Here is a 21,970-nt window from a genome sequence, read left to right as displayed (position 1 = left end):
CTGTCCAATCGTGTCCCATTCATTCTCTCCTTCTCCGCTGTTGCTGTGGAGTTGACATGAAGTTCAGGTATTGGATGGGGTGTACCAATGCTGATCACGTGCATGTTGGCAGACTTATTTATTCAATAACTGTATATTTATTTAGTGGCATTTCAGCTTTCATGGTTGTACTTTGAATTCATCTTGAGATCAAGTAGAGACTGAATGAATAAGTCACCACACATGGAGCTGTTACAAGAAAAAATATGTATACTACTAAAACAATGATAGATATAAAACCGAAATACATATAAAATTGCTACCACTTTTTTGCTAAAGTATTTTTATTCAACAATTGCAAAGTAACTATTAAAAAGTAGCACCAATATAAATTTATTATTTTTTGTTCTGTTCGTTCACACTCCTGTGAAACAATGGGAACTTATTTCATTTAATGATGGTGTGTGTTCAGACAAATGACTTACTTGGTACAGTATATAAAGTAATATTGTAATACTAATTACAGTTATTGTTCAAAATATTATAATAGTTAATTAAATGTGTTTTCTAGTGCTTGTAATTCTAGTTTTATTGGTAACACTTTACTTAAAGCCTTTATGTATAATGCATTATAAAAGTAGTTTTAATGCATTAATTATGCTTTGTAATGCACCTTATAATGCACTGAATAATTGTAACCACAGTTAGTGCATTATTGCAATTATCAATTCATTGTTAAACTATGCATTTTAAATTCAGTTATAATTATTTACAACAAGATATAATGTATTACAAATGCACATTATGAATAATTATAATGCATTATACCCTTTAATAACCCTTTATAATGCATTATACATAAAGGCTTTTGTATGCATGAAATGTTTTATAAAATTAGAGTTCATAGTGTCATAGTGAGTAGTAACTAGCAAAATGTGTTTAATAAGACCATTCATTATCCCAATTAGGTGAAACACAAAGGTAGTGTACAGAAAATAACTTTTTTTAAATTTGCTATCATTTTCCGGGGAGTTCTCCTTGGTGAGGCCATGCTGTGGTTCACTCAGTCATCCAGAGTATGTTGTCATTACTGTGGTCCTTTCATGATCTTCTCATCCTGTCTGTTGCAGACTGCAGCCCACCGGACTCCACTAATCAATCAATCACTCTGTTTACACTCAGAGACTGCAGCACGAGTCTCATTTGCACATCCCACTGTGTATGTGGCCCGAACGTACTCCCACATGGAGAGCAAATGCAAATTTTCTCCCCTTCTCTTTCTCCCTGTGGTATTAGCTATGGTAGTCCATAGACTCTAGCACCCCAGACTGCTCTTATGCATGCTTGCAGCATCTACCCGGCCCACCTGCTGCACATATGTGCAAGAGAGCATCTATGTGCAACATCTACCCTGTGCATGTCAGATCTGTGTGGATGTATTCACCCGGTCATGTGTCCAAAGCACATCTAAGCGAATCTGCATGCACGTATTTGTTTTCCCTCAAAAAGGTGCAGGAGGGTGGGTATTAAAGAGTGTGTGTGTGCATATTCGCACACTCAAGAGTGATTTCACAGGCTACATTCAAGCGGTTCTGATTGTCTGCCTCAGATGGTCCATCTTTTGCTATTATTGCCCCATTATGCCTCTCTCCTGTGAGAGGATCCCCTTAAACAACCTCAATTACACCATAAGAGCCCTTAAACAGCCCTGATACCCACAGAAAACATTTACATAGGCCGGATCTTTTATTGACTTTACATTCCGAGAGAGGCAAGCGAAAAATCTATGGCTTCAAACTACAATATCTCACGCTTGGTTAAGTCCGAATGCAGAAACGGGCACGGTTTTAAGCTGCACCTGTGCTTGATAGATCAGATCTGATAGCATGTTCCTTTTCTTTTCCTTTGTGCCATTATTTCTTATTAGACTCTCATTCAAGTTGAAAGTGCAAAAACTCCAAAGTCAGTGATTAGTTGTAAATAATAGAACTTAGGGACCTGTGCGATTGAACTTCTTAGGCAGGAAGCTTTGATCAAAGCGCCGTCTAATTCCAGCGGGTTTTTGTGTCTCAGGCAAAAGACTACATCTGCTCAGGGAGACGCAATGAAGGAAGTTGAATAATTTAACTTTTTCATTTGTAAAGATAATCAGCCCGTTCTGAATACATCTCGGGTCTCATAAATGTTGAATAACCTATCAGCCTCCAGTTGCCGTAAATTATGAAAGGCGCTAGTGATGGGAATATTAACAAAGCGTGGATGCCGGGACTCTACATTCTTTAGTTCAAATGCATTACCGAAGACCGTGTGTGTGTCTGTGTGTTTCGGACAGCGATGGGATAGACGGAACGAGGGAAGTGCCTGCTTGCCCAGAAGGATGTTGAATCAAGGGCAAAGCTTCCCAAAGTGTCAGGTCCACTGTATGTCAGTCCTTGCACTGTATTACAAGTACATATGGCTCTTCATATGTGATTGTGGACTGGGTGAGCTGATTGTGTGTTTGATTTCATGCTGGGGTGGCACTAATCTTTTCAGTTAGTTTGTCAGTTTAATGAGTGGTTGCATTGGTGTCACAATTCTACTGTCACATTTCTGCTTAACAAGATATGACTGGATATCAGTTAGTGAAAAGAAGTAAATGTGACTTTATGTTTCTGTTTCCCTTTAAGGTGTGTATAATGCAAGTGCCCCTTTGGAATATAACATCCTGCTCAATGCAGGTACTGAGCAGCTCCTCATCTGCCCTGCTGGACCAGAGCACTCCCTGTTACTGCAAGGATTGGACCCCTACACCAACTACCACATTCAAGTACAGGCCTGTCAGCCAGGTACTCTGAAACCTGAACAGTGCAGACCTTAAGAAAATAGTCAGATAGACAGATATGGAATATAGAAAACACAAACTGAAAAGATACGATTAGAGGCATAGATCGTCTACAACGATCTGACCATTTGAGTTAACTTTATGGAAATTTGGCTGAAATTTTGCAATGTTTGGCTTTGTAAACACTTATTGTATCTATATCAGTATCTAAAATAAATGGGGGAAAATCAAGGAAACATATTTACAATTTGTCCTTTCTGTCTGTTTAAATATGTTGTATTAGTTGTGATCTTTATATCTATGTATCAAATGCTTTCATGTCAATATTTGTATGTGCAGATGGTTGTGGTGTTGGACAGTGGGTGTCTGTTCGGACCCCTGAGGGTGCTCCATTAGCTCAGGACCCTCCAGTTCTCACAGCTGCAGGAGCGGCTGTTATTGAGGTCTGCTGGAGTCCGCCACACAAACCCAACGGCCTCATCACTAACTACTTCATATACAGGTACAGGGCACTCATTCTCACAAACGATTAACAAAACATGCTGGTGTCTCATACCATGCTGCTCACTGCACAATATAAGACTCATTTGATCACTCTGCACACTCAGTCATCAGGATTTTTGTCTGATAGGCTGTAGACTTGTGCCTCGGTACCTGTGGTAGTCTGTTTGCTAGAACAGGGTTATATTGTCAACTTGATTAGCCTAAATGACTGACTTACTGTAGCACCCCTGATTTTGAAAATTGTAACACTTAAATAAATATAATGAATGAAACATTTAATGACTTATTTATATATAGATCAGAATATAATTTTATATTTAAAGTTTTATTTTATTTTATATTGATTTCATTTGTAATTAATGATTTCAAATTAAAGATTACAATGATGTATTTAAAAATATTAAATGCATTTTAAATAATATTAATAAATTGTTTTATATTAATTCATTTATTATTATTTGAATTTAATTTAGCATTGCTGTTTCTGTCACAATCACAAAAATCCCCTGCAGTTCCATTATGAACCACTAGCGGTTCAAAACCTTTGCGCAAGAGTAAGACATTTTAGGGCCAGTTTTACTAGCAGCTTGCACCAGCACAAACCGTTTTACTAAAAACGTGCATTGAAGAATTAGCGCTGAAAAGGCGTGGACACAGTTATTTTTGCGCCTGACCTTATTGAATATGCATTTCTAGGAGTTTCCCTTTCAGACGCAAAGTTTATGGGAGGAGAGTACTCAAATGAATCATGCAACGCGTTTTACTAACGTTTGCGCATGAAATTACTGATATTTGCGGCATTATTTAACGTCCCAAAAAAAGCATGTCTTAAAATATTTTGCGCTTGAAATGGCTGCAATTTGTTGCTAGGAGGAGTCACCGCAGAGAACAGAGAGCGCGTGGCAGAAGGGAGAGGATTTTTTTACACACGTAATTTATTTGGAATGCAAGAACACGAAAATATCGTTTGCCAAGCCATGTTATTTTTAATTTGCTTTAGGAAATAAAAGACAACTAGGAGTCACGCAATACCAGGTCTATCAAAACTTTTTACAACTTCAAGCATTTTTTTGACCTCCAGTTCTTTACAACGTACTATGGCTTCTTTATTTATTTATTCTTTATTTGCAACTGCTCTAATCTGCACTGCGCTTGGTAGCCTATATTGCGTTGGTCGATATGTAAATGAGATGTTGCGTCTGTGTTCATTAATTTGCGCATTGTTAGTAAATCACCCACAGAAATTTCCACGCCCATCAGCGCTCTTTTGGAATTACGCTGTCGCGCTAATTTGCCCTGTTTAGTAAAACTGGCCCTTAGATAAAGACATTTGGCACAGAAATGTTCACTGATAATTGAGCAGAATTTCCTTTCACACATTGCCTCGTAATTGACCCTTCACAGTGAGCTTGATTGATATATGCAATCTGACCAATCATAACGCCAAATCCGCCACTTTGTCTGACAAACAATTCAGACAGGACAGTAGATTAACTTCGGTAGACTTAAATTTAAAGAATGCTGTGTATTGACATCTTTACGCGGTTGAAATAAAATACCTTCTGATGTTCAGTTTATTTTGTGTTTTAAGTAAATATGAAAAGATAATGGGTTCACGTTCCGCTTGAGCTGAGGCGCTACAGTGATCTGTCACGTAACATTAAAGAGCCACAAAATGGTATTTATTGTTTGAATTTCTTAAAAAGTCACAAAATTTGAAAGCTGAGACTTTGTTTCATACCAGAAGTAACCTGCTCTGTCTTGTGTATCGGTGTGTTATTAGTTTTCTCTTTGCACCGCAATGTATTTTTCTAGTAACCATACTGTACTGTCTGAGCAACAGAAACGTCAATGAGTAAAAAAAAAAGACTCATCATTAAATTGGATGGAAATTAAGAATCATCAGAATAAGAATGGAATATTTATAGCTAAATTAGCCTGAAGTGCAGTTGTCAGCACTTGAATAAAGTTGGTCCCGTCAGCATAGGGCCATTTTAAGACATATTTTGCCTCTGTGGACATGCTTTCTCAATCTCTGCAAATGCACTTCCATACAAAGATACTGTCAGGCTAATGTCAGTGCAGAGCTTGCATGGGGATAAATGTGTGTGTAGATGTGAGTCCATGTCAGGGCATGTTTGAAAGGAAGGCCGGAAACGTAGTCGAACACAAACAGTAATTATGCCGTGACCTTGAGGTGAACAGGCCAATCACTGCTGGTTACACTTGTCAACATTTCCTCTCTAGTTCCTGTCTAACTGACAGCAGGAAAACGCAGAATGGAGTGTGGAGTGCTTATGTGGATATCAGCTGTATATCAGTGACTCTGGTATCTGAGCGCAGAGAAGGGAGAGAGAGAGAGAGAGAGAGAGAGGCTGATCGGCAGCTCTAAATGGAAGATGACATTGCCCTGCTGACTTTGATTATTCCAGGCACATTCAGAGCTGTTTGAGAGCAATATGAAACAGAATGCCATGATGCTTGCACCCCGCACAGAGGGAATAAAGCTAAGACTGACATGGCATGATCACATCAGAATGCTTTGCTCCGCTGTTACAGAAGCATCCTTCAAGGAGAACGGAGAGCAATGCGCCGGGGAGTAGCTAACTCTATCATTACGCTGCCATCATTGCCCTTATGGTCGGAAACAACACAGCCGGCCGTGCTTGAACCTTTATTGCTGCACATCGTGAACGCCAATTTAAACCATTCAGATTTGACTTGAAGGATTCCAGACAATGATCAGATTAAACCATAAATTGAGACGTCTTCCCAGCGTTTTCGCTCTTGGATGGCAGCAAAAACAGTGTTTACGGCATCTACATGATTGTGTGTGTGTGCTAGCAACAAGGTAAGATTTTAGTCAAGGGCAACGCAGCTTGTTGACCAGTGTCATTCATATGCAAGGTCAGATCAGTCTAAGCCCGCATAAATCTTAAGAAAATATCATTAGCATTGCCACAGATGCCGGGGCATTCCGACGAACGCATGACTGGATTTCATCTTAGCCCTGATTTGGGAGCGGGATAAACTCTGGCAAATACATCACATTCAGGGGGCAGAGAATTCACTCGTGGCTTAAAGGACTTGGTGTATTATTTTATCTGCTCATCTTAATACCGGCGATCAGCGCTGCGCTAAATGTAATCGGTTTAATGTGCTATTGTGTATGTATTCAGCTCATTGGAGGTTATCTGAGATTGTGAAGTGAGTGTCCCCTCCTTAGGGATGTTTGTCCTCCATGCATTTAACTTATATTACACAGGAGAATGAGGTATTACCTGGGATTATTGTAAATCAGTTCCTAAGAATACATCCGTGTTCATATTGCATTCAGTTGATGCAGAAGATTCTGGTGAGACGATACAAGCATTGATGAACTACTTATTCATCTAGCTGTTATAGCCTCATGTGACACCGGACTTCTTAAATGGGTCATGTCATATGATAAATCAAATTCTTGTTGATGTTTTAAAGTAAAAGAGTTTGATTTATGGATATGTAAATAGATAGCATTGGGACTAATCAGCAAAAATGTCTCCGTTCAAAAATGCTGGATTTTTGACTTCATAAGGAGGTAGCAAGAAGCAGGAATTTTTAAAATGAGTAAAACTTGGAAGACTTGGAAAACCTTGTACACGTCCTGGCTGTGTGTAGCACCTACTGCTCTTCATGTCCGTCCAGTGGATCCTAGTGTTATGAAACAGTGGCTGAAATTTACATATAGGTAATAATTTTTCAAAAATGTAAGGAAGTGTCATTAAAATGTAGTTTAAATATTGTGAAATATTATAAAATAACTGTTTTCTTTAATATATTTAATATGTAATAAATTCCTGTGATGGCAAAGCATTGTAAGTGAAGAAGTGCTATTGCAATTTTTTGAACCAATGGAAGAAAAAAATGGCCTTCTACAGTCAAAGATGACATTTTCAGTTTGCTAAGAATGAGTATCTTTAATTCTGCATCTTTCTTTGTAGTCACTTCATCAAGACTGACCTGTGACCCTGCTTACTGTATGTCATATCCAGAATTCCCAAGAGTGTTTGTGTGTAAGAGTCCATGTCCTTACATCTTATACTTCTGGAAATAATTTTGAATTTGCTTTACTGGACAGGGTGATTTAGATCCCAATTTAGATCTGAGTCTTAAACATTCATTTTTTTATCAGTGCAAATGTATGAAAAACAAAATGCCTATTAGTATGTTTGCCTCCTGACTTCCTGAAGCAGAAGGTCTTGTGTTCCAGATGCAGTGTCGGTATGTGTGTGGAACAGACTGCTGATCGCAGCTGTGTGCTGTAGTTTAGCGCCATGGTGTGAGACGTTCCTCTCCCCTGCCAGCCTCTGTTTGGCTTTATTTTAATGCGGTGGGTGAGATTAGGCCGTTGCGGTGCGAGTGGGGCCGGCAGGGGCCACATTAGAGCGGTGAATGTCATTTTCTCCAGCAGCATGGAAGCCAGGACTCTAATGTGGAGGAATTAACGAAGCTTGAGCAAAGCCCAGCGCTCTGCCCCTGCTCCTCACCTCCTCTGTGTGTTCTTCCTCATCTCTACAACCTTCCTTTGGCACCCCCACTGGATTTGTTTGTTTTGGGGCTTCATTTTTAACTGCAACTGCATTTGAAGGGTCTTCAAAGAAGACGCTTTATGCATTTTGTCATGTTTTTGTAATCTTTCATTCTGTGGTAGATTAAGTTTTTCTGTTTTTTCATGTAATTTTAACTCTGTTTCCTCCAGACGACCAACTGGAACTCAAGAGGAGCTGCTGGTATTCATCTGGACCGACGGTCCCCTAGAGTTCATCGATGCCTCAGATTCCCTTCTACCGTTCAGTGAATATGAATACAGACTCACCGCCGTCAACTCTAAAGGCTCTGCCTCCAGCCTCTGGACCGCCGTCCGAACTCTAGAGGCAGAACCGCAGGGTATGGACGCACCCTTGGCTCACCCCACCAGTGCCTTCTCTCTTCTGCTGAGCTGGACCCAGCCTAACATGCCAAACGGAGTGATCTCCAAGTACAAAGTGGTGTACCAGAAACTACCCAACGATCCTACGTTCAACTCCACAACTGTTACTGCTCTTACAGTTCTGGTAATACTCTTTTCTCTCATCAGTTCAGTATGCTGTCCAATACATTGTGTGAGAATTTATAAATGAACCTTGTGCAAAGAAGCAAGACGATTGAGTAATGATCCATGAAATAGCACCCACAAAATATATTTTGCACAAATCTATCAAATGAATAGAAAGGCAACACTTTTTTCCTATTATTAGACAGAAACAAGAATCAAAGAAACTGTTATCTGTGATTATCAGTTGACAAAACTATCATCTCTGAGAGAAGTTGCACAGATCTGATGCTACTTTCTTTTTTTAAGATTTATTTTTGCCTTTATTATGATAAGACATTGTAGAGCTGACAGAAGGCGAAGTGGGAGAGAAAAAGGGGGACAGGATCAGGAAAGGCCCTCAACTTGGGATGCTCGTAGCACAACAGCGCTGTATATTGGCGTGCTGCCCACAAGGCTATCGGTGCCGACTATGATGCTACTTTCTGAATGGGAATAATAATATGATATATGAGACAATATAGGGGAGACTGGGGCTAGCTGACACAGGTTTTACATCGGTGAATAGTTCTGAAGGTTGGTCAATTTCTGTGTAGGCACATACCTTAATGTTTTGGTTACCAAAAAAAAAGCTGTTGGACATTTTCCCTGTTATTACCTATGGAAAAAAAACGATGCAGTTATTAAACACAAAGTCATTTTGTCACAAAAAATGAGGTAGGTTGTGACAATGTCAATTAAGTAGCCTATTGTAGACTTTTCAGCAAAATTTAAAGAGTTTATTAAACACTACTGTTTAAATGTTTGAGTTCAGTGAGATTTTTTTACGGGATAATGTGACACTAAATACTGCTTTGTCGTTCTAGGATGACAACATTTTTAAAAAAAAGATATGTAAGGGATAATCAATGGCTAGCTGTGCATTAAACGATTTGAATGCACGACGTGGAGGCGAAGAACTGCCCGATGCACAGCGGAGGGCGGTTGCCTCCGCGAAGTGCATTCAAATCGTTTAATGCACAGCTAGTCGTTGATTATCCCGTTTATGCCATGGTCATTTCCCAGCATTCACATATTAAAAATGTTAACAATATTTGTGCTGCAATATTTGACTGGAACGATAAAAATGATGGTTATTTTCGTCTGTATTACTATTCAACTGTAACTGTATGTTACTATGGTTACCAATGTTTATAGGAAGCGCATTAATATAGAACGTGATTAAACTGACCTGGAACTACCTGTGCGGTTCAACGAATTTAATCAACACCTGCCAGCCAATCAGAATCAAGAATTCAGACAGACCATGGCATAATAAAATAGAAAACATTTATTTTAAATTGTTATAATACTTTACAGTATTGCTTTTACTGTCATGTAAATGCAGCTTTGATAAACCTAATTTTCAAAAATAAAAATAAATATATAAAATTAAAGAATCTTACAGACCAACCCTTTGAACAGTAAATTAATAAACATTTAAAATGATATAATGAATCATTTAAGAAAAACCCTTGTCTGAAAGCAGAGTTAGGCTTTCAGTTAAAAATCTTTAACTGAAATTGTAATTGATTATTTCGTTGAATATAATTAGATTGTTTGCTTAGATTATTTTTATGATTTATTTTGAGCCTACTTTGAGTGTATATTGACCCATTGTTGTGTGTTCAGCTGCAGCTGCTTCTAGTTCTCAGCTCAGCATCAGCACCTGAAGTTTCCAGCATCAGCATCTGTCTGAGATCATTCATCAGCGATCAGCCCATTGCTCGCATGTTTAAACAGATTCCTCATCCACTGATGTCTCCACCTATAAAAGTAGCCGCTGTGATTCATGGCGTTCTCATGTTTGACACCGAGGAAAAATAGTGTGCTGCTTTCCTCGCAGATGCTCACAACTGCATCATGGCCAAATTAAAGGCTTCAGCTTGAGCTCCTGTTCAAAACAAGTGTGAACAGAGCCAGCTTGCCCCCTGATAGCAGCAACACCATAGGGGAAAGAATCCAGAACCCACTGAGGAGTTCAGCTTCTCCCACAGAGCGCCAGATAGATGCCTGCCTAATAGACAAATTAATTATTTTGATAGCAATTAATGAACGTCATCCAGGATAGGCCTTTTATCAGCACCCCTCTTTTCTTTGAGAGTAATTTACAGTTCAGCTTCTATTCTCTTGGCAGTCCTTTCAGGTTTTCTTGACCTCCAGAGGTCGGCTTCAGTGGTGAACGTGTGACGTCAGATTGCAGTTAATCAGCTTGTAATTAATTTTCCACGTGTCCTCAGCCCTCTTGAGTTATGACCCTGGCCTCCTAATGGCTGATGCAAATTTATCATTTTGCAAATTGTACATTTTTTGTAATTTTATGATATAGCTTATGGTTAAAATTTGTATTTTTATACAGTATTTAATGTATAATGTGAATTTTGTAAGAATACATTTTTGGAAATAAATATTTTGAAATATTAAAAGCATTAGTATTTTCAGTTTGGGATTTTTAGATAGAACCAGGCTAATTGTAATGTAAAGAAAGGAGTTTGCAATATAAAGGTTCATTTACCCATACTGCTCTGAGTTTTTCCATGGTCATCTGCTGAAGACACTGCCCAATCACATAACAGCTGCCACGGGGAAATTGTAGTGTGGGTATTAGTGCAATTTCTCACGGCTACATTTATAATCCATCGATCCTGCAGAATCTTTTTTTGGACACTGACTTTGTGCTATATCAGCTGTCCGCCTGCCATGTCAATACTTGGCCTGCAGTGGGGCATCATATTGATTTAGCTGTTGCCAACTGTTGAGTGGCTACAGGTTAATGTTCTCTGGTGAAGTGAAGTTGTTTTCATGTCTGAGAATGAAGGATTATGCAGAGAAAAAAACTTGTCATTCCTGCTAGTTCATGCACTTGTAAATCTGACAAGGAAACTGTAACTTTATCTTGGTTGCTTATTTACATCAGCAGAATACACCGTTATTGTTGTTGTGTTTTGATATTTTAATTAGCCTTTTGTATATTTTGAGTTTTAGTTTATTTTATGTTTTGCATTTTTAGTTTTATATATATATATATATATATATATATATATTTAGCTTTAATTTAAGTTTTTAGTTTTAGCAGTGTTACACATACTTATTTCTGTAAGTTGCCCGTGAAACATTTTTAATTGTGCATCTAATAGCTTATTTATGTTTTTATGTTATTTCAGCTTTATTTAAATTACCAGAAACAACTTTGTAGATTTTTAGTCTTAGTCAATGATAACAACACTTGAATGCACTATTAAAACCAAATGTTGTATATTTGGAATGCACATGGAACATATGTGTCATCCCTATTGTTGAGCCCTGACCAGTTAACACGCTGTAGGTATCAAATCAGTCCAAAAAGAGTTTGTGCTAGATGTTTCGTCTTTGATTTCGATTTAGAAATCGTTGCTTAGACACATAGGATGTAGAGTCGTGTCAGACCGTGGAGCAGATGGTGTAATGCTGTTCGGTAGCGCTTTAGCAGAGAGTAAAGCTTGTGGTCTTCTGTGGTCTGAGCATGCCCATCCTCTTTTTTTTGTTGGTGGGTGGGGCTGCTATTGATCCCTGGCTGTGCTGTGTGCCGTACCTCGTGCCAGTGCGTGTGATTAATGTGGACGTCATGGCGGCGGGACTGAATGAGGCTACGGAGCACAGGCGGTCTGAGCCGCCAAAAGCTTCCTCCCTCACCATGTGTGCAGACGCCCCTCATTACCGAACACTTATCAAGCCTACATGAGAGATTAGGCAGGCCCAGTCACAGCCAGCACCAGACCTGTCCCATCCCTTCATCTCCTCCTTTTTTTCTCTTCCTTCTTAATGCTATCGCCTTTTTCCTCTGCTTTCTGTACGTAGCTTTCAGCGCTCTCTCTGCCTCTCGTACTCTCTCTCTCCCCCTCCTGATCTTTCCAGATGTTGCTCAGCAGCCCCATGAGAACCCCAGCGATGGGAGATGTATTAATACATCCTATTGATTAGATCAGGACCCCTGACAGTCATTTGCAGAGATACCATCTGGCTGCTGTTCCAATGCCTTCACCCAAACAGGACGTGACACCTTATTAATCTCCACCGCCGCTCTATAGACGCTTCGCCTTTTGCGCACAGAAGCCCGACTCTGTCGGAGTGGCAAGCGGAGATGCAGGCGGACCTGAAGGGTGCAAGAAATTAAGGTTATTACACAAATTGAGCCATATGGTCCAAATATTTCAGAGCTGAAATTTACTAGGCAATAAAAATTGCTCCTGCCTTCCTAATGGTGTAAATTACAGTTTAACCATGGCTCTAATGATGTCCTTCTGCTGCCTGTAACCACTCTAACATGAAGGACATTGTTTAAAAAATGCACAGGAAAAAAAATGAGGGAGGGTTGAAACTCCGGCAGCATGTTTACAATCTGTTAGTTTATCATTAAGAACACAGTGAAGAGTGCATAAACATGATGGTGGCGCGTTGGACCGTGTCTTTGTGTAGACTCGTATACACACTGTTGAAGCAGAACCGCGAGTAGCTCGTTTGGGCCCTGGTTGAACCCGCGCTCATTTGCCGAAAGGACACACAGAGGGGAGCTCCCGACGGCCTGTGGATTTTGGTAGTGGATTCCTCTGAGCTTTCCCAAACTTTAATCTCATTCCTAGTTTCAGACCAGGCTGGTGATACAATTGAGGATTTTATTTGTGTAGCTTAAAGATTCAAAAATATTTATAGGTGTCAAAGGAGTCGTTGCCTGGTGGTTAGGGCATGTATACTATATATGTGCATGTATGTATTTATATAGTATATAATATAAATTTTTAAATATTATATACAAATATACATTTAAAAAATATATATATATATATATATATATAGACATCTGTAATATAGAAGGCCAAACAATACACTGAAAAAGCATTATTCTGCTATTATATTGTCTAGAATATGCTTTTGGATTGTAGTACTAAGTAAACACTCTAAGAGAGCCTGTTAAATCTAATTTCTTGTTTAAAGAGCTAAAGTTAGTGGTGTACTTGACTGCATGTGCTTTTATTTTCCGAAAACAGCTTCCATCATTCACAGTCCTGATTGTCATACGTACTCAGATTGCCACATTCAGAAGAGGTAAACGGTACTTTTGTCTGTTTCTTTATGTGTGCGTTTGCATGCATGAGGGGTTTCCTTCATCAGACACCGGCCCAGTCTGAAGAACAGCTCAGTGATTCAAGAGCCCTCCATCTGATTGAGGCTTGGCTTGAACAGAACTTTACATCTAAACCACTAATAATTAATAGTGTCAAGGCATCTCAGGATCTGGTTGTCAGTTGTTAGTACGGCAGAACAAAAGGGAAGATTGTTTGAAATGATGCTTTAAATTCTGTAGACTTTCTCAACAATTGAACTAAGGTACTGGCAGGAATGAGATTGTGATTGAAATATTAAAGGGATAGTTCACCAAAAATTAAAATTTTGTCATCATTTACTTGTATGACTTTCTTTATTCTGCGTAACACAAAAGATACATTTACAGTTTTTTATATAATGAAATCAGTGTGGTTTAATGTTGTTTTGGATCCCATTGACTTTCAATGTATGGACAAAAACACTGAATTCTCATTTTTGGGTGAACGGCCTGTGAATAGCACAGGAAAGGTGGTTTTGAAATGTGCATCATGAATACCTTTCCTCAGTTTGTTTTAATATACCAATGTAGAGAAGATTTTTTTGCTATGTGTATAAAAAATAAACATTAGACATTCAGGGATATTCAGAGTTGAATGATAATTCTTACAACAAAATGCATCAGTGCATCATTTTGCATGTCTGCCTAAAATTCTCCTACATTTCTGACAGAGTTTGAGCGTAGGTTGCTTGAAACATGACCAAAGGCTCCATTTGATGCTTTTTGATGAGGCATTTCCCGGGCCCTGTAGCTGTTAGCGTGATACTAATAAAATCCAGCTCAGGCTGAAGTCAGCAGTGGCGGGCCGGGACAGTATGTCTACTGTATGCAAATGAAGCAGTCCCACACCTTTGAAGGGTCAGGAATCTCCACTTTCATCTAATCAGCATAATTGTTGTGACAAATCCACATGGTTATTCTTAATTAAAATCATCCCCTGGCCCAAGCAGCCCCCAGCGCTGTCACAGGAAATAACACATATGTAAGCAGCTGATGAGACAAGGGAGACCTGTGCTCAGTTGAAAGAGGAAAAGAGGAAAGAAAAAGGGCTTTAAAAGACTTCTCTCCCCTTTACAAATGACTGATTCCCTAAGCTAATTCTAAATGTGCTTCTGACTCTGATACCTCTTTAAAGTTTAAAACAGTAATTGAGTCTGCCTCAATTACAGAAAGTCCGAATTCAGTGCTTTTGTCCAGAGGCCTGGCTGCTGTTGGCTTCCATACAGAGGTTTACACGTTTAGGTTCTTCTGCAATGGGTCTTAATATAAAGATTGTTTTGAATTTAAAGTGTGTGTTTTACATAATTTAAATACCTGACACATTCTCTTTTGAAATAAGAAATGTAATTCTGTAATGTTGAGAATTTGATGTATGGTGGATCTATGCGCACCCAAAAGGCAGCATAACCAATTCTCTTAATCAAAACTTAAACACTTCCCATTTTAGGGATCTGTGCCATAAACATTTATTTGGAAACCTATAACAAAAATCAATTCTCTTAGTCGCTTTTTAATGGCTGCCTTGAGTATCCTGGATGAGGGAGCGCCTGCTTGTTAATGTCTTGGTGCCTGTGTTTAGGAAAGTGTTTGATAGCATTGCCATCTAGGGGCAGGATATAAGTCTCTGTGCTGAAATAAAGTGAAATGAAACAGCTGTCTCTGTTGACAATGTGCATATGTTTGCTGGTTTATAGTCCAAATGTTCTCAATTTTTCAACCACGTAAAAAGGTAGCGTTTTAAATGCTTCAGTGCCTCCCAGCGATGTAATGTATTGGGGTGTAAAATCTGCATAGGGATAGTAGAAAGGGGTCTGTAGTTTTATTGTTGATGGTAAGAATTATGTTGTCTTTTTTTATTTTTTAAGGAATGAATAATTCTTCTGTTAAAAAAGCAAACGTGCATTTACAAAACTAATATTCAGCATGGATGCTGACAGTGTTACATGTTTTTATTTAGTGATCAATTTATACTTTGCTTTTTAATATTGATATTTTTGAACCTCCATATGAAGATTTATAAGGTTTTATATTTTATGTATTTTGTTTGTATGTGTGTTTTGCTTTTTGTTTTGTTTTCGCCATCTTCACAATTGTTGATCTATTCATGAGTACTGCATTCACGAAAATTTATATATAGTGCATTTAATGAAATATACATTAGGTAATGTATGATGTTGATAATTAGTTATTATTATTATTCATGATGATGATGATGAATAATTTTATAATTATTAAATATGTATTTGCATATTAATTACTTAATTGTATCAATAATAATGGTAATATTGCTATTTTTATAACATACACTAATTATATTTGTGTCTTTTGTGTTGTAGGGTAACATTTTTGAAGCTCATGTGTTTGGGTTGGAGCCGTACACCACATATAATGTGCGTGTAGAAGCAGTTAATGGAGCAGGTCAGGTGTTTAGTCCTTGGACCACCATTCAGACCCTTGAAGCCTCTCCAAGTGGCCTGGCGAACTTCAGTGTGGAGAAGAGAGAACACGGCCGAGCACTGCTGCTACTGTGGGCTGAACCAGCCTCTCCAAATGGAGTCATCAAAGTATGCCTCCCTCAATGACGGTAACATAGCAATATCAGCTCCAGAATCTGCTATCATTTACCATATTTCTATCCACAGATGTACAATATCTTCAATGAGGACAACTTGGAGTTCAGTGGCCTCGCACGTCAGTTCCTCTTCCGCCGTCTGGAACCCTACACTGTGTACACACTCATTCTCGAAGCTTGCACTGAAGCGGGCTGTACAAGGACTGCACCTCAACGCATAACCACAGAGGAGGCCGCCCCGTCCTCTCAACCAGCTCCTACGGTACAGCAGGTCCAATCCCGCAGTGTGGAGCTCCGCTGGTCTCCACCCGCCCAGCCCAACGGCAGGATCCTGCAGTACCAGATTCTGGCTGTAAGTCTAGAGGATGGCAGGGTACGGAGTGATGAAGATGACTCGATGAGAGCCAAGATTGTGTTTATCCAGAACGACACCCAAGCTAACAGCTTCTCCTATAATATGTCTGGCCTTCTGCCCTGGAGCAGGTACAAGTTTCGAGTGCGTGTTTCAAATGCAGCAGGATATACCAATAGCCCGTGGCTCACAGTTCAAACCAAACAAGCTCCTCCTAGAGGATTGGCTCCTCCGGTTGTCAGTCATGTAAAGGGCAAGCCTAATGAAGTCTTCGTAACTTGGACGCCTCCTTTGGAGCCCAATGGTGTTCTTCTGACCTACAGGATTCAGAGGGACAACGCTGGCTTCCATTTCAGCTTCGATTCGAGCGTGTTCAACTACACTGATGTGGATTTAACCGCGTACACTCTCTACAGTTACGCAGTCATTGCCTGCACCGTGGCAGGGTGTGTTACCAGTGACCTGATGCAGGTCAGGACGTTAGAAGCCGCCCCTGCTAACGTAGAGCCACCTATGGTGTCTGATGTCACTTCCTATTCACTCAATGTGTCGTGGACTGTTCCATCCATCCAGAATGGTGAGATTGTGGTGTATATTCTTAAAATGAACAATGAGGAGGTCTACCGAGGGAAAAAGTTAAGTGTACAGGTTTTGGATCTACAGCCACATGTTTCCTACATCCTCGTCTTGATGGCTTGCACCAATGGCGGCTGCACTGCTAGTTTGCCCTCTTTAGTCCAAACAAGAGAAGCACCACCCTCAGGGATGCCCACCCCAACTCTTAAAGTCACAGGCCCTGAATCGGTTGAGGTCACGTGGAGAGAGCCAATCCAGCCCAATGGATTAATCATAGGGTACGAGCTCCGTCGAAATGGGAGCCTCATTTACACTGGCATGGACACCCGTTACCACGACTTCACCTTACTTCCAAGCGTTGCGTACAGCTACACCATCACTGCCAATAACAGTCAAGGCGCCACTACCAGTCCACCGACAGTGGCCAAAACGCAGCCGTCAGCGCCCTCTGGTGTGGCTCCCCCCAGACTGCAGGCTCTGGGGCCATTCAGCATTATGGTGCAGTGGGACCCCCCTGCACGACCTAATGGGGTCATCATCAGCTACTCACTTTACAAACGGGACCCAGCTGAGCCCAACATGAAACGCTTCATTTTTGCTTCACATCACAGTGCGTTTCAAAGCCAAAGTTTCTCCCTTACTGCACTAAAGCCCTACTACAGGTAAAATACCAGCATGCAGCGCTAACACTGTTTACTCGGGAATTTTGGTACGAAAGGTATATTGTAAGGCAACCCCTAGCATTCAAGGCTGAAGATAGATAAATGAACAACTAACAGAGTACTTAAAGCATCTTTAAATAGAATTGGAAGTAGATATTTTTTTTGTTATATTGTCTAGCTTCAAACCTAAATTAGCTGGTCAGACTTTTTCAGGTGCTGCACCAAAGACAGACACACTGATAAAACCGAATGTGCGAAGGAAGAAAAGGAGAGAGAGAATCTTAAAGGGGGAGGGAGTCAACCTTGAGCCTTTTCTAATGTTTCCATTCTTGGCATAGACAAAGACGGTCAGAAGGAGGAGGCACTCAAATGAGGGATGACTAAAGTCTGGAGCTGTATACGTATGTTGAAGTGAAAATCCAGATAAGTGGGGTGATGATAATGGTTCATCAACATTATCAACTCGCCACTCATTGCCTCTTTCAGACGACCTTCCCTTTATTCTCCCGTTCTCCTCTCTTCTCTCCCTTTTCTCCTTCAGTCCATCGCTGGTGACCTTCTGAAGGAGAAAACCTTTAGTCCGTTGTCTATACTGTTGATAAATAACAGCACGTTTTACTAGGATAAGCACATAAATGATGTTTATATTCCAAAATATTCGAAATCAAATAAAAACAAATGGTACTGATGAAACTGAGGTAAAAAAGAAAGGGAAAAAAAGGTGATTATTATTATTTATTTCTTTGGTGTAATGTATTATTATTTATTTTCATATGTGCCCTATTGATATTTTTACCTATTGTTTTTCTTTATTTTTAGATATTATTTATTTAATGTTTATTTTATTATTTGTTTGTGTATTTTTGCAGATATGAGGTAAGAGTGGAGGCCTGCACCCTGTTAGGCTGCGCTGCTAGTGATTGGTCTTCAATACAGACGCTTGAGTCGCCTCCTGCTGGACAACCTGCCCCGCTGCTGGAGCTGCAAACTAACCCTAAGGGCATACAGACCGTCTTTCTGCTGTCCTGGTCCCCTCCAGCTGAGCCGAATGGGAAACTTTTGCACTACGAGCTGTACCGAAAACACGTTTTAGACAAGGAAAGCCGATCTGTAACTACACTGGTCTACCGCAACTCCTCAACCTCCTGCCACGATGATAAACTCCTGCCCTTCAAAGCCTACGAATACCAGGTCACACTGCTGGTTCTCATTTCACTCAGATGTATTTTACACTCCAAATTTCTGAATTTACTGTCATTGGTGCATTTGATTTCAACTTTTTACACCTAAATTATTATATTACACAAAGAATGAACAGACTTTTTATATTTTCCCAAGAAAATGTGACTCTTGTCTGTAAGCTTGTGGATAGTTGACAGAGGGTTGCCATACATTTGCTAAGGTGTTCTGAATGGTTGCTACAATAGGTCGTTGCTTTAAGTCAGTGTTATTTATACAATAATTAGTGCTGTCAAATGGTTAATCGCGATTAATCACATTCAAAATAAAGTTTTTGTTTACATAATATACGAGTGTGTACTGTGTATATTTATTATGTATATATAAATACAAACACATGCATGTATATATTTAAGAAAAATATGTTGTTTATATATTAAATATATTTATATATAATATAATAATATAAATGTATATACATGTAAATATTTTCAAACTGTATACTGTGTGTGTGTGTGTGTGTGTGTGTGTGTGTGTGTGTGTGTGTGTATTTATATATACATAATATATGTATATAATAAATAAACACTACACACACATATATTATGTAAACAAAAACTTTTATTTTGGATGCCATTAATCGCGATTAATCGTTTGACAGCACTAACAATAATATAAATACTACAGTGTACCATTTATATTATATTATAGTATTTATCAGTATTCTGAATTGGCTTTTAGTTTTATATTTTCAGTTTTAATTTTAGTTTGTTTTAGTAATTTTATTAAGTGCATTTGAAATTTTTAATAGTTTAAAAAACAAATTTAATAGTTCTATTAGCTTTTTATTTTTATTTTTTTTAACTTTAATTTATATAGTTTTAGTCATTTTAGTACTTTTTTAGTAACTTAAACCTGTTTTAGTTCTGCTAATTGCCAGGACAGAATTTCTAAATTTCAATTAAGGTTTTTAAGTTTTTCGTCTGACATTTATATAACTTATTTCAGCTTTATTTCAATTAACAAAAACAATTTTGTATAGTTTTAGTTTTAGCAAGTTTAGTTTTTAGATATTATGATGCATCCTGAATATGAAATCATCCCTCCAGACTTTGTGATACTTCATACTTTATTCTTATGATACATAATATTTTAGCGTAATCATGCAACTAAACATGATTAAATCTGCCATATAAACTTGTCCTCAAGGAATATTTAATTAGCATGATTATTTGTTGCTGTTGTGTTTAACGTTCTGCTCATCTATACTCTCTCATTCACACAGACAGGCGTTTAATCTAACCCACTATATTCATCGCACCGCCGTCGCCTTACGAGACCTTTCTTAATTGACAGCCTAGCCTTTGGAGCAAAATAACATTAGCATTTGACTGTCAGGCCTGAGAGGCGTGGGCTGATCAGGACTAAATTGATAGAGTTTGCCTGATTGTTCCATCTTATTTATGAGCGGTAATTTATGACAGCTGGCGGGCGGAGCTGAGTGATGACGGACAAGCGACAGGGCCATTAATCTGGGCCTGGCTGAATGCTGACGATTACGATCGAAGCCATTGAATTAACTGTTAGGCCTCCCAAATGTACAAGTATTGGAAAGACCTTTTAATGCTATTGGCTTTCCCCGGGGAGGTTGCTAACTATCCTGGAAGCGTCATTGAGCTTATGTCTACGTCTGCTTATTTAACAGTATAAATGGCTGTTTGTTGACCATTTGTGTGTTTGAAGGAGTCAGGACTACCACTTTCTTTAATGTTCATGTCCTAATGTCATGGAGTTGTCTCCCTTTTTGTTGTGTTTCATTTCACTCGTTCTCACACAAGGGCATGTGTCCCAGTGAAATCAAACCCATCCCATGTTAAGAGGCTACATATTTTATTGACACTTTTATGTCAAATCTTAATTAGCCTAGTGCTCATAACAGAAAAGGGAACTTTTGGCCCCGTGTCCATGACTGGGGGCGTGGCCACAGCCAATGAGGGCCTGTCTCCGGGCAGATTCGGCCCTAGCGGTGTACACCCACATCCATTAGAGCTCGCTCATGAAATAGTTTTATTTTCCCGCGTTAATTACAGCTCTGTATGCAAGTGCTTCAGTGGCAATAAAACGTCTGCGCCGCATACAAGGGCATGAAGATGTCCTGTCTGACTCCACTTTAAAACGTAGCGGCCATATCTCTTTTCACCAAATTCCTATCTGAGAATCGGAATGATTTATCAGTGAGGAATTAGGGTTATCGCATTTCTTTGTCCTGTGCTCATTCGTAACGCCGCACAAGCGAACCGTCACTCTTTCCTCCTCACTGTCTTCCTGCCAACGTGACCTTTTCTCTCTTTGGGTGACAAGAGGCTGTTTCCATGACCGCCCTCTTTCTCTTCTGTCAGACCTCCGTCGCCCCCTTTGCGCTCCGACACGTCTAGTCGTCACTTTGGCAGTGGAACGGGTTCGGATGGGAATGTGAAATCAGCCGGTGCCTCGTGCAGTCCGTGCGTATTGCCACTTAGATCTATCATCTGGATTGATCACGGTGTAATTGCCTATTATTGAGGCTAATTTAACCCTATCCACAGGAACATCCATCTGCCACTGCTATTATAACTGACAATCTACAAATTACTTACTCATGCAAATAGCGACCCCAGCTGACCTTTTCCTACTCTTCCTGTGTAATTATACAAACAGCTCGTCTAGTAAATAAGATTACTTCACCTTTCCATGTGTTCATTTACTCCTTGATGAAGGTGAAATTTAATTTTCATGTAGATTCAGGCTGGAGTGATTCTGTAATGGATGCTGATGTTTTGGCTATTAATGACAGCAGGGCTTTGAGAGCGCAAGACTACTGACTCCTCAAAGTAGTTGAATGGGTAGTTTCCTTTTGCAAAAGGCGCCAGGTGGGTTCATCAGGTGAAGGTGACTCCTCTTTAAAAGGAGGATGGTGCCGAGTCTCTGTTCTGTCTGCTGGGCCATTTCAGAGCCGGTGTGGGTATCAGATCCGGTCTTATATCGGCCCTGCAGGTGTGAGAGAGACCACAGGCGTCTCGATACACTCACCTG

At 39.5% G+C, this 21,970-nt stretch overlaps 1 protein-coding gene across 1 annotated transcript in view; it reads left to right on the top strand.

Annotated features, from left to right (window-relative positions):
* ush2a (Usher syndrome 2A (autosomal recessive, mild)) overlaps positions 1–21,970 on the top strand; it is a 220,568-nt gene that overhangs the window by 190,835 nt on the left and 7,763 nt on the right. Inside the window, exons 60-65 of the mRNA XM_058749724.1 lie at positions 2,649–2,807; positions 3,143–3,305; positions 8,046–8,400; positions 15,894–16,121; positions 16,200–17,719; positions 18,589–18,910. Coding sequence (XP_058605707.1) covers positions 2,649–2,807; positions 3,143–3,305; positions 8,046–8,400; positions 15,894–16,121; positions 16,200–17,719; positions 18,589–18,910 — 2,747 coding nt within the window. The remainder of the gene's footprint in view (positions 1–2,648; positions 2,808–3,142; positions 3,306–8,045; positions 8,401–15,893; positions 16,122–16,199; positions 17,720–18,588; positions 18,911–21,970) is intronic.

The sequence above is a fragment of the Onychostoma macrolepis genome, chromosome 17 (genome assembly GCF_012432095.1).
Source record: "Onychostoma macrolepis isolate SWU-2019 chromosome 17, ASM1243209v1, whole genome shotgun sequence".
NCBI classification, from domain to species: Eukaryota; Metazoa; Chordata; class Actinopteri; order Cypriniformes; family Cyprinidae; genus Onychostoma; species Onychostoma macrolepis.
This window is presented reverse-complemented; position numbering and strand designations above follow the sequence as displayed.